The sequence below is a fragment of the Triticum urartu genome, chromosome 2, assembly GCF_003073215.2.
Source record: "Triticum urartu cultivar G1812 chromosome 2, Tu2.1, whole genome shotgun sequence".
In the NCBI taxonomy this organism is placed as follows: Eukaryota; Viridiplantae; Streptophyta; class Magnoliopsida; order Poales; family Poaceae; genus Triticum; species Triticum urartu.
The window spans coordinates 706578472-706591649 of NC_053023.1; the positions used below are offsets into that span (position 1 = coordinate 706578472).

The window sequence follows — 13178 nt, forward strand, 5'->3', positions numbered from 1 at the left end:
TATCAGCATTTGTTTCCTTTCGTTTTTCTATTTCTTTTCTTTTGGGCGTGATTGTGTTACTTCCGCCCTAGCATCTATCGTTGGTTGTATCGGATGGTTGCTTTGTAATACAAAGCAAGGGAAAGCCCTTTTTCTTAACAAGGTGGTGCCGCGTGGCGTGTGTTTGCTTCTTCAGCCCCAAGCTGTAACGAACCAAGGCGTTCTGAACCAAAAAAAAAAAATCATCAATTGAATTCTGAATCCTGAACTGTATTCTGCTCCCTCTTCTCTCTGAGTCCTCTCTTCGCCTCCGGCCACGTACGGCCTTGTATCAACAACTCACGTCTCAGCGACATGGCACTGCACCTGGTATCACATTTGGGTCTCATCCGCGGCGCTGGGGTGTAGAATTCCTTCTGAAAGTTACGCCCTTTGCTTTCCACCAGATCACCCTTGAACACTGTAATTTCAGACACCGGTTGCTCGACTTTGAGCGGAATCCGCGGCGATGACTGAAGTTACAAAGAACACATTATGAATCTGCCAAAAAGAAAGAACAGAGTTTCTTACGAGCATGCATGTCTCAGGAAAAGAAAAAAGAAGAGACATGGACGAAATGCTATGTTCTGCTTTCACTTCCAAATATCTGGGTGCTCCCATTCTACTATACTTTAGCAAGTTGAGGAGAGAAGGGTTTCATTAATGAAATCAGAGGGAACCCCTCTTTTGATAAAAAAAATTTGAGGAGAGAAGACTTGCAACCTGTGGTTGACAAGACATGTACCACAATGTAATGTTTCATGTTCAGGGAGAAAAGAAAAGGAACACGGATGAAATGCTCTGTTTAGACCGAATGAAAAGAGAGGTTAAACGGAGCAGCGATCCTTCCAAAAGTGGCATGGCCGGTCAAGACATTTTGCATAACATTTTTCATGAGGAACTCCGTGTCTTCCAAATCGCTATATTTTGCATTAGGAACTATGTTGAAGAAACATTTTTCAAAGGAAAGAAACATGGATGGGAGAAATGCCTTTGGAAGAGAAAACAGAGGATGCAACACAGCCCTTCCTTGCAAATCATGTACTCCAATTAACTAACGCAGCATCAAACTCCGATGAGCAAGCACACCAAGCACACCCGCAACAATTAACAGTTGGAGTAGATCATTTTGATTTGGTATATACGGTTCTTGAGCATACACAAACCGAAAACCTGGCAACTACATGTTCTACATCACAAATTCCCCTCACACGGAAACATTGTTTATTCAACTGCATCATAACAGTGCATATGGAAATTTTAAAGTCCAAGAAGAAGAAAAATAAGTATCTTGATGGATAAAATGGACGCAGTCCAGTATTACGCGTTCTGAGCTCCATGAGATTTCCAGAGCTTGGTCCATTCCTCCATGGCATCGGCAGCTTTGGCGAAGATTGCATTCTTTGGCGCCAGCTTCTGCCTCACAACGCCAGCTAGCTCCTTAATGCAGTCATCGACAGTAACTGCGGTCCTCGAGAGCTTGAGCGACTCGAAGAAGGGAAGGACATCGTCCATCACTTTCACCCCTTCCCACTCTTTGAGGCTCTCCAAGGCCTTGCCTGCCTCTGCATCACTTCTCATCACGTAAGGCAGTCCAGTCTTCACGCCGTAGCCCAAGCTGTCGCAGACCACCTTAGCACACAGGCCATTCCATATGTCTTCAAGGGTGTCCCATCTGTGCTTCCCTTCCTTGCGGATCCGCAGGCCAGGGAACATCACAGGCCCCAGAACCTCACGGTTGAATGCAACATTTATCCCGCTGGCAGGGAACATCGCACCGAGCGGAACTGTCATCACAGCATCCACATAGTTCGTGTTGCGCTGGTTCCGCTTCACCACATGCGTCATTGGGTCGTAGTCCGCATTGTGCAGCCAGAGCCCACATGAGAGCATGCATTCAACCCCCTCACGCAGGCTGAATGGGTATCCACGGACAAAGTCAGCACCCTTGCGGTATGGGTCATACAGTGTGTTGAAGAAGAAAGGAGTAGCTGGTGTCTTCAAATTGATCATGTGCTGTGTAACAGCATCAACAGTCATCCCGGCAGGGTCCTTTGCTGGGAGGCAGTTGTCATCAATCGAGATGACATACTTCTTGCGTGAAACAAGGTATCCAAAGTAACGGCATGAGTGGCCAGAGAAGTTGATGGATGTGGCACCAAGCAGTCCATCAATGTCAGACTTTGTGTAAACCTTCACATTAAAACCTGAAGGGATCTGAAGATCTGCTGTCAACTCTGGGTCTTTGACAACAATGATGTCAAACCGGGAGAAAAATGGCTGCCACGCCTGAAAGAAAGAGGTCAGGTTGGGCTGGAGTGCTGCAATCACAATGTCAACCTCGCTATCATGAACTTCCAAAGACATCTTCACAGCTAATCAGCCTGATCTAAGCAGCAGCAGTACTAGAACTTCTCAGAGCACCCTACAAACAAACAAACAAGAGGATATTAAGTCAAATAAGCCAGCATCCTTATGACATAACATTAACATTCGAACCGGCAGAGGATAAACAGATAAGTGGCATACTCGTGGGAAGGACCGGTAGAAGTGGCTGCTTAATGTTGAGGAGCTGAACAAGCAAGATGATCTCCTCGCAGTCGGTTGCCAGAAACAATTTGAGGACTCTCTCTGTCAGCTTACCAGCACTAAGGGTTCTCTGCCATCAAACAACCGTAACTCGTCAGTCACGAGAGATCTAATAACAACACAAAAAGTAAGACTACCAAGAGTGCAGGTGATGGCTGTTTCAGTTGATGCTCAAACCGAACCTGCCAGCCAGAAATTGCACCCTCAAGACAGACTTTAGATGAGATAAATAAGGCAATCATCTGACATCCCTAATAGCCAGGTACGAAATCAAGTTCAGCACTACCCTGATATGCTGGCCAGAACACTTGTACAGTCAAAACCAGATTCTAATCTAAATAGGGCAAATGAGACATCATTCCACTGTCCCCTTAGGACAGCAAACATGGATGTCGATCAGAACGACTGTGAGTGTGACGATGGCTAGCCGTGGTGCACTTTAACAGGCCACGCATACATAGCGACGGCACTCTTGTTTCATCACGGCCGGCAATACAATACCCGACTCTGCATCGACGAACGAAGCAAATCGGCTGTAAGAAGACATGTCTGTCAGACCAATCACGCAATCTAATCCACCCATGTTCAGGTCTAGAGGACACATTCTAGTACTACCTGCTAGTCTCCAGCAGACGAGACGATTAAACAGCGCCGCGTGCGGGATCACAGAACAGCGACCCGAATCGACCGCTCAGTTGGACTAAGATCCCCCAATCCAACACGGGGTCAGACTAGAACTGGCCGGAAGAAACTAATTAATCACGCACACAGTGACGAGTGATCGGCGGTGAGCGATTAACGGAAAGATTAGGGATCCGCGGGGGAGGGGGAGGGGGCACGTACGCGGAAGAGGTCGACGAGGATGTGGTCGGGGAGGCGGGAGAGGTCGGGGAGGGTGGCGATGCGGAGGAGCGCGGCGTCGAGGGTGAGGGCGAGCAGGGTCGGGGCGGGGCGCATCGGCTCCAGATCTGGATCTCGCGCTCGTTATATACCACGCCCACGCTAGCGCTACTACCAGACTTCCCTGCGAAGCGAAGCAAAGGCGCAGGCCACGTTGCGGGCCTCGATCCTCGCTCTCTCGCGCGTGCTGTTGCGTCGCGTCTGCCGGCAGGGTCAGACGAGGGAGGAACGGAAGCCCGCGCCACCGACGAATTCGGCGACCTGTATTTTTTTGCTCCCCCTTCTTCTTCTTTTTTCTTGCGTTGGGCACTTGTTGGAGTAAAAATCAAATCATGACAGTCGGTGACGGCTTTGCGTGCGCGGTGAGGCTGCCGGCTGGCCCTCGATGACGGCTTTGCAAAGGGGTAATAAAGGGGATATGCTCCGCTATGCTGACGGTGTCCGAGTCGACTAAAACAGGGACAAGAGATGCTACAAAATATCGTGTCCGTCTAGGCCGAGACATCGCGGCCTCTGTGTTGTTGCCATCCATCTGGAAACTTGTATTTTCTGATCACTACTATGCCACCTGCGATAACAATGTTGCATTTTTTAAGGAAAAAACAATGTTGCCTTTTTTTATCAGAAGAAGAAGAAGCGTGTGGCCGCTGTGTTCGGTCTCTTTTGGAGCCAAAAGATGATTATTTCATATAATAGGTTTGGACGCTGATAAGTGTCACACGTGTGGGCGTTAGGGGTCTGCCCACACATTTTGTGTGGTGTATAAAAGAAACAACACATACATCTACGTGTGGGCAAAACAAGTAATAGCCACACACCTTTTTTTTTCCTCCCGATCCCTCTCACACGCGTGTGTGTGGATGAAATAGATAACGCCCACATGCCCCGAACGTCATGCCTCGTACCTCATGGTCCCACACGCCCGCGTGACAGTCACCGCGCGTCCCGCAATTGCCATGGTCCAGACCCTCGTCCATGTTCGTTCAACTGTAGTTGTCATGTCGCTGAACTTCGGTTGCCATGTCGAACAACTACAGTTGCCATGGTTGCTCAACTGCAGTTGCCATGTATGGTCTGGTCTACTGCAGTTGCCATGATTTCAATACTTTAGGAGTTGCCACCCACTAACACTAGGCAGTTGTCGTGTAGTAGCACTAAAAAAAGGCATAGCAAAAAAACATGTTCGGGTAAAAGAGAGAGTTGTTGTGTGCTCACAAGCACACTAGGGCAGTTGTCATGTAAAGAAAAAGAGTTAACATCTGCTTACGTGCACGCTAGGGCAGTTGCCATGTACCATGCAGAAACACATGGCAACTCGAGTAAAAAAGAGTTGCCATCTGCTTACAAGCAAAGCTAGGGCAGTTGCCATGTACCATGCAGAAACACATGGCAACTCGGGTAAAAAAGAGTTGTCATCTGCTTACAAGCAAATCTAGGGCAGTTGCCATGTACCCTGCAGAAACACATGGCAACTGCTAGTTTTGGGTGTGGACGAGAAGACAGGCGTGTGGGCAAAGTGATAAACGCCCACACACCAGCCTTCTCTGCGTGCATGAAAACTGATGTGTGGACGAATTACTAAACGCCCATACACCAGTCCCCCGTGTGGTGAAAAAGGACGTGTGGGCGACCGAATGAATGCCCACACACCAATTTAGTCCTACGTGGCACACAAAGACTACTAGAACGCGCCAAGATTCGTGCAGAATTGATTGAACGAGGATCCATGCGTGTGGGCGAGTTGCCAGACGCCCACACGTGTGGGCGTTAATGTTTTCGTTATTTTTCTTGTATATCGCCGACCATTTTATTTGTAGGATTGAAGAATAGGATTTCTCATGGCGTTGAGTCCAAACCTCGTGATGTGCACCTAATATTGCATCAAAGTTCATGGTGTTCTCCTAAAATGCGACCAAACTAACTTACATTATTTATGCTTGTAGGATTAACATAGCATGGCATCTCGGTCATATGTTCTCCTAATCCTTTGCAAACCAGAGAAGCTCCTCTCTTTCTTCTTCGGACTTGTTTAAATAAGAATTTTTAATAGGTCTTTTGAGGATTGACTCAACCGGCGGGGAAGATTACGAGCAAGTTGACTCCGCCAGCGAAAGGGTGACGAGATCGAGAGGGGTCGGGAAGGGAGGAAAAGAAATGTGGACAAAACCCGCCTTCCAGCCTCTAAATGGGAGGGGGGAGGGGCAAACATCAGACCAAGGCCAAAACCCAAAAAACAAGTTTTTTTCTATTGTACAAACAATCTCGGTTTTACTTCCAATAACCAGACTAAATTCAACCAATTTGGTTTTTATCTTGGTTAACAGAATAAAATCAAACTATACCTATCAGTCTATAGACATTACTCAAAGTTAGCGTCCAACTCTCTCGGTCTCTCGCGGGATGGATGACACTTCTAATTTTTCCCGTACCCAGCCACCCACTTTGTTGGGGATATGACTATTAGGTATGACCCGCCCAGAAAGGGCCGGGTCATCCCTATGGCGATTCATCTATATGAAGGCCAAGAGCATATTAACAATGGCGGTTCATAGGTAGGCTTAGTAGAAAGCCCAAACCCGAAGGCGGCTTAAAGGCCCATGGTATAAACCGCCATGTATGTAAACTTGTATTGTAAGGTATGTAAGAAAGGTCACCGAGCCGGATACGTTATATGAGCTGGACGGGACTCTGTAGGCCATAGGGCGTCAACCCGTGTATATAAGGGGACAACCCAGCGATGGCTTAGCACAAGAAACAACAAATCGAGAGCCAGGTTAAGCGTATTCGCTCCTTGCTCATCGAAACCCTAGCAATACCACCTCAAACTGGATTAGACTTTTACCTTCACCGTAAGGGGCCGAACCAGTATAAACTCCTCGTGTCATTTGTCCTGATTAACCCCTTTAAGCTAACCTTATTGCGATGGCTCCACGACTAAGTCCTCACACTAGGACATCTGCTGTGACAATTCCATGACAGTTGGCGCCCACCGTGGGGCTATCGCACAATGGTTTCAAGTTCTTAGAGGGCAACCTTGAAGGGATCAAGGGATACGCCGTGGGTCGGGTGACCAAGAGTCGCTGCGGCAAGCTCTACATCGACGACGCAGGCTGGGGCCCCGAGGCCGGCTCAATTGAGTACGGGTACCGGATCCCCTTCGGCGGAATTCACGTCTTCATTGGCAAGATCGGCGAATTGGGCCCTGAGCCGGACATCTGCACCGACATCATCGAGACGGCTCAGTGCGCGAGACCCGCCCGGGTTCGGCCTGCCATGAATCATGCCTTCGTGGGATTTATCCATGGAGCGGAACCTAAGGATAGATCGGCATCTGGTGGTGAGACCGTCGTTTACTCTGATGGCGAGTCATCCACTGGTGAGACTGAGTCATTGTATCAACTGCAAGACGGCCGGCTTGGGGGCTGTTCCGATGGAGACAGTATTCCAGACCCCTGCGAGCCGCCGAACCGGGTTACAATCTTCATGGCCGGTACACAGCCCGTACAGCACTCGTCGACTGCAGCAGAGCTGGTTTCTGGGTCAGCAGCAGTAACGGCTGCCGGGGCAGGAGGCCCTGAGCGCCCGCCAGCTCAAGTTTTAACTGACTTGTTGGATAAACTGACAGCACTGTTAACAGCGGTGGTTAACCCGGCGGATCAGGATCAACATAATGCGGCGATCGCAAAATTACGTGATGAGATAGCACAGGCCAAGGAGGAGCTAAGCACAGAGAACACCAGGATGGCCGAGGAACGGGCTGCTTTGGATGCTCAGGCGCAACGGATTCAGTCGCAGTCTTACCAGCTCATACTAGATCAGAACGCTTCAAACGAAGTCATGAGAAGGAGGCATTAGACTCGTCTGCCGTCGGTTTATGAGGCAAGAAATTGTTGGGGAACGTAGCAGAATTTAAGATTTTCTACGCATCACCAAGATCAATCTATGGAGTTATCTAGCAACGAGGGAAAGGGGAGTGCATCTACATACCCTTGTAGATCGCGAGCGGAGGCATTCAAGAGAGGGGTTGATGGAGTCGTACTCGTCGTGATCCAAATCACCGATGACCTAGAGCCGAACGGACGGCACCTCCGCATTCAACACACGCACGATTGGGAAGACGTCTCCTCCAACTTGATCCAGCAAGGGGAAAGGAGAGGTTGATGGAGATCCAGCAGCACGACGGCGTGGCGGTGGAAGCAACGGTGATCTTGGCAGGGCTTCGCCAAGTTCAGGGAGAGGGAGAAGTGTCACGGGAGGGAGAGGGAGGCGCCAGGGGCTAGGGTGCGGCTGCCCTCCCTCCCCCCACTATATATAGGACCCCTAGGGGGGCGCCGCCCTAGGAGATGCAATCTCCAAGGGGGGCGGCGGCCAAGGGGGTGGAGTGCCCCCCAAGCCAAGTGGGGCGCCCCCCATCCCTAGGGTTTCCAACCCTAGGCGCAAGGGGAGGCCCATGGGGGGCGCACCAGCCCACTAGGGGCTGGTTTGCCTCCCACTTCAGCCCATGGGGCCCTCCGGGATAGGTGGCCCCACCCGGTGGACCCCCTAGACCCTTCCGGTGGTCCTGGTACAATACCGATTACCCCCGAAACTTTCCCGATGGCCGAAACTTGACTTCCTATATATAAATCTTCACCTCCGGACCATTCCGGAACTCCTCGTGACGTCCGGGATCTCATCCGGGACTCCGAACAACTTTTGGGTTACCGTATACTAATATCTCAACAACCCTAGCATCACCGAACCTTAAGTGTGTAGACCCTACGGGTTCGGGAGACACGCAGACATGACTGAGACGACTCTCCGGTCAATAACCAACAGCGGGATCTGGATACCCATGTTGGCTCCCACATTTTCCTCGATGATCTCATCGGATGTACCACGATGTCGAGGATTCAATCAATCCCGTATACAATTCCCTTTGTCAATCGGTACGTTACTTGCCCGAGACTCGATCGTCGGTATCCCAATACCTCGTTCAATCTCGTTGCCGGCAAGTCACTTTACTCGTACCGTAATGCATGATCCCGTGATCAACCACTTGGTCACATTGAGCTCATTATGATGATGCATTACCGAGTGGGCCCAGAGATACCTCTCCGTCATACGAAGTGACAAATCCCAGTCTCGATTCGTGCCAACCCAACAGACACTTTCGGAGATACCCGTAGTGTACCTTTATAGTCACCCAGTTACGTTGTGACATTTGGCACACCCAAAGCACTCCTACGGTATCCGAGAGTTGCACAATCTCATGGTCTAAGGAAATGATACTTGACATTCGGAAAAGCTATAGCAAACGAACTACACGATCTTTGAGCTAAGCTTAGGATTGGGTCTTGTCCATCACATCATTCTCCTAATGATGTGACCCCGTTATCAATGACATCCAATGTCCATAGTCAGGAAACCATGACTATCTTTTGATCAACGAGCTAGTCAACTAGAGGCTCACTAGGGACGTGTTGTGGTCTATGTATTCACACATGTATTACGATTTCCGGATAACACAATTATAGCATGAACAATAGACAATTATCATGAACAAGGAAATATAATAATAACCATTTTATTATTGCCTCTAGGGCATATTTCCAATAGAAATCTCTTTAACATGCCAGGGGCAGGAACCAGTAACCCGACAGTGGTAAACCAGGTCGAAGCACCTGGGACGGGTATGCCGGTCCAGCCACGCACGACGGACCCGTCTCGTCAGAACAATAACCCGCCACAGCATGTGCCGACGCCACCAGGTCATTATTCTAACCCTTTGGATAACATGATCGTTGTGGCGTCATGATTGGCGGCTCTCCCGGTTGATGGTGAGTCACCGACGGTGGTTGAAACATGAAGGGCTAGAGAGCTTCTTCAGACAACACTGACTCAGCAGCAGGCTTATTCTTACAGTCGTGACAGGATTCACTCCACCCCTCGCCCGAGCCGGAGTTACAGCAAACATATTGATGAGCCGGCTGTGTCAAGCAGTGGACGGAACCATAACCCGCCTCGTGGACATAACCTGGCGGGCGGAGGTGTTGATGCTCAGAACATAGTGGATCAAGGAAGAGCACGTCGAGAGGCTGAGCTGGCGGCACAGTATGCGGCCCGTCAACCTACTCCGGTTCGTCCAACCACTTCTGTGGAGCCAGGTGTGACCTTTAGAAATTTGGGCGTGCCATGCTTAGTACCGGATCTACGTAATGAGCGTCTGCCCAAGGATTTCAAGGGTCCTCGCAAGGTGCCTAACTATACAGCCGATTTAAGTCCTAAGGCATGGATTGAGAGTTATGAGATGGCCATGGAATTGCTAGATGTTAGCGAGGCTGCATGTGCTAAATATTTCCCCCTGATGTTGGAAGGAACGGCTCGCATTGGTTGAAGGGGCTCCCTGCCAATTCCATCGGGTCATAGGCTGAGTTAAAGGCCCGATTCATTCAGAACTTCAATGATACATGTAAGCAGCCCATGCCAATTGTGGATTTAGCCTCCTGTGTCCAAGAAGAAGGTGAGTCAACAACCCATTGGGTGCGTCGGGTCTCAACAATCCTGCACTCATCGGATCGCATCAATGCCGACTCAGCGGTGTTGATGTTGGAGAACAATCCTGCACTCATCAAATGATAGTCTCCCCAACACTCAACTCTCTCTCATAGGATATGATTTGGTGGAAAGACGATTTGAGTGGAAAGCAACTTGGGGAAGGCTAGAGATCAAGATTTATGTGGTTGGAATGGAATATATTGACCTCAACACAAGTGTAGGTGGTTCTCTCTTAAAAAATGTATGTTGGAAGTGTAGGCATGTTCTGATGGCTCTCTCTCTTCGAATGAAGAGTGGGTGGAGGGGTATATATAGCATCCACACAAAATCTAACCGTTACACACAATTTACCAAACTCGGTGGGACCGAATCGTGAAACTCGGTCAGACCGATTTAGTTCATAATGTGACCGTTAGGATTTTCAGTGGGACCGACATGTCAACTCGGTGAGACCGATTTTGGTAATAGACAAACAAAGAGTTAGTCAGGCAAACTCGGTGGGACCGATTCGCTCATCTCGGTTGTAATGAAACGTTACGAAAGGGAAACAAAGAGTTTGCATTGCAATCTTGGTGGGACCGATCGCTCATCTCAGTTTGACCGAAAGGTTACGAAGGGAAACGGAGAAATTACAATCCCATCTCGGTGAGACCGAGATCCCTATCGGTAAGACCGAAAAGACTAGGGTTTCTGGCAGCGGCTATGTCAATGAACTCGGTGGCTCCAGATAGATAGTTTCGGTGGGGCCGAGTTTGACTTTTGGTTTGGGACATATTTGGATGTGAGAAGTTAGTTGAGCGTTTTTGGAGCATATCACTAAGCACTTTAAGCAAGAAACTCATTAAGCAACACCTCATCCCCTCTTAATAGTATTGGCTTTCCTATGAACTCAATGTGATCTTGGATCACTAAAATGAAAAATGTAGAGTCCTGAGCTTTGAGCTTGAGCCAATACTTTGTCCTTAGCATTTTGAGGGGGCCACATTTCTCATCCATGCCATGTCAATCATTGAGCTTTCCTGAAATGTTTATCTTGAAGTAGCATTAGCTCAATGAGCTATATGTTGTTAGGAATTACCAAAACCACCCAGGGATAGTTGCACTTTCATAGTGGAACTCTCAATGAAAGCACCAATGTCGGTGTCAAAACCGGCAGATCTCGGGTAGGGGGTCCCGAACTGTGCGTCTAAGGGTGATGGTAACAGGAAGCAAGGGATACGATGTTTTACCCAGGTTCGGGCCCTCTTGATGGAGGTAATACCCTACGTCCTGCTTGATTGATATTGATGAGTATGAGGATTACAAGAGTTGATCTATCACGAGATCGTAATGGCTAAAACCCTAGAAGTATAGCCTATATGATTGTGATTGCCTCTACGGACTAAACCCTCCGGTTTATATAGACACCGGAGGGGGCTAGGGTTGTATAAAGTCGATTATAGAGAAAGGAATCTTTATATCCGAACGCCATGCTTGCCATCCACGTCAAGGAGAGTCCCATCCGGACACGGGAGAGAGTCTTATGTCTTGTACCTTCATAGCCCATTAGCCCGGTGATACGTCTCCGTCGTATCTACTTTTCCAAACACTTTTGCCCTTGTTTTGGACTGTAACTTGTATGATTTGAATGGAACTAATCCGGACTGACGCTGTTTTCAGCAGAATTACCATGGTGTTGTTTTATGTGCAGAAAACAAATATTCTCAGAATGACCTGAAACTCCACGGAACATCTTAGAAAAAACAATAAAAAATCCCCGCCAAAGATGAAGACCAGGGGGCCCACACCCTTCTCACGAGGGTGGGGGGCGCGCCCCTACCTCATGGGCCCCCTGGAAACCCTCCGACGCCAACTCCAACTCTATATATTTGCTTTCGGAGAGAAAAAATCAGAGAGAAGAAATCATCGCGTTTTACGATACGGAGCCGCTGCCAAGCCCTAAAACCTCTCGGGAGTGCTGATCTGGAGTCCGTTCGGGGCTCCGGAGAGGGGGATTCGTCGCCGTCGTCATCATCAACCATCCTCCATCACCAATTTCATGATGCTCACCGCCGTGCGTGAGTAATTCCATCGTAGGCTTGCTGGACGGTGATGGGTTGGATGAGATTTATCATGTAATCGAGTTAGTTTTGTTAGGGTTTGATCCCTAGTATCCATTATGTTCTGAGATTGGTGTTGCTATGACTTTGCTATGCTTAATGCTTGTCACTAGGGCCCGAGTGCCATGATTTCAGATCTGAACCTATTATGTTTTTATGAATATATGTGAGTTCTGGATCCTATCTTGCAAGTCTATAGTCACCTACTATGTGTTATGATCCGGCAACCCTGAAGTGACAATAATCGGGACCACTCCCGGTGATGACCATAGTTTGAGGACTTCATGTATTCACTATGTGCTAATGCTTTGTTCCGGTTCTCTATTAAAAGGAGGCCTTAATATCCCTTAGTTTCCAATAGGCCCCCGCTGCCACAGGAGGGTAGGACAAAAGATGCCATGCAAGTTCTTTTCCATAAGCACGTATGACTATATACGGAATACATGCCTACATTACATTGATGAATTGGAGCTAGTTCTGTGTCACCCTATGTTATGACTGTTACATGATGAACCGCATCCAGCATAATTATCCATCACTGATCCGGTGCCTACGAGTTTTCCATATACTGGTTTACGCTTATTTACTTTCCCGCTGCTACTGTTACAATCACTACAAAATACTAAAAACATTACTTTTGATGTCTTTACTTTTGTTGCCGCTACCACCACTATCATATTACTTTGCTACTAAACACTTTGCTGCAGATACTAAGTTTTCAGGTGTGGTGGAATTGACAACTCAACTGCTAATACTTGAGAATATTCTTTGGCTCCCCTTGTGTCGAATCAATAAATTTGGGTTGAATACTCTACCCTCGAAAGCTGTTGCGATCCCCTATACTTGTGGGTTATCATCCGGCCCATGTCCAACAGGTCAGACGCCCGAGGACCCCTTAATCCAGGACTCCCTCACTGAGCTACACATATAGCCCACCTGCAACCAAGGGCCAGGAACGTCACTTCCATGGACTGGATGCTAGCCCAAGTGGCGTTTGCGCCCAGCCGATTCGAGACAATATGTTCCTTTAGGACT

The 13178-nt window shown here is 48.6% G+C and overlaps 1 protein-coding gene across 2 annotated transcripts; it reads right to left on the reverse strand.

The window, feature by feature from the left end:
- Positions 1-1125: 1125 nt before the first annotated feature.
- LOC125539941 (probable inactive UDP-arabinopyranose mutase 2) lies at positions 1126-3867 on the reverse strand. Of its 2 annotated transcripts, XM_048703492.1 has the most exons (3): positions 3451-3867; positions 2533-2677; positions 1226-2372 (listed from the first exon to the last, which is right to left on the reverse strand). In XM_048703492.1, exons 1-3 carry the CDS (start codon positions 3562-3564, stop codon positions 1339-1341), a joined length of 1293 nt encoding a protein of 430 aa, XP_048559449.1. In that variant the 5' UTR covers positions 3565-3867; the 3' UTR covers positions 1226-1338. The 2 variants fall into 2 exon arrangements, with proteins under 2 accessions (XP_048559448.1, XP_048559449.1); XM_048703491.1 differs by lacking the exon at positions 3451-3867 and having other exon boundaries at positions 1126-2443; positions 2548-2683.
- Positions 3868-13178: the final 9311 nt, after the last annotated feature.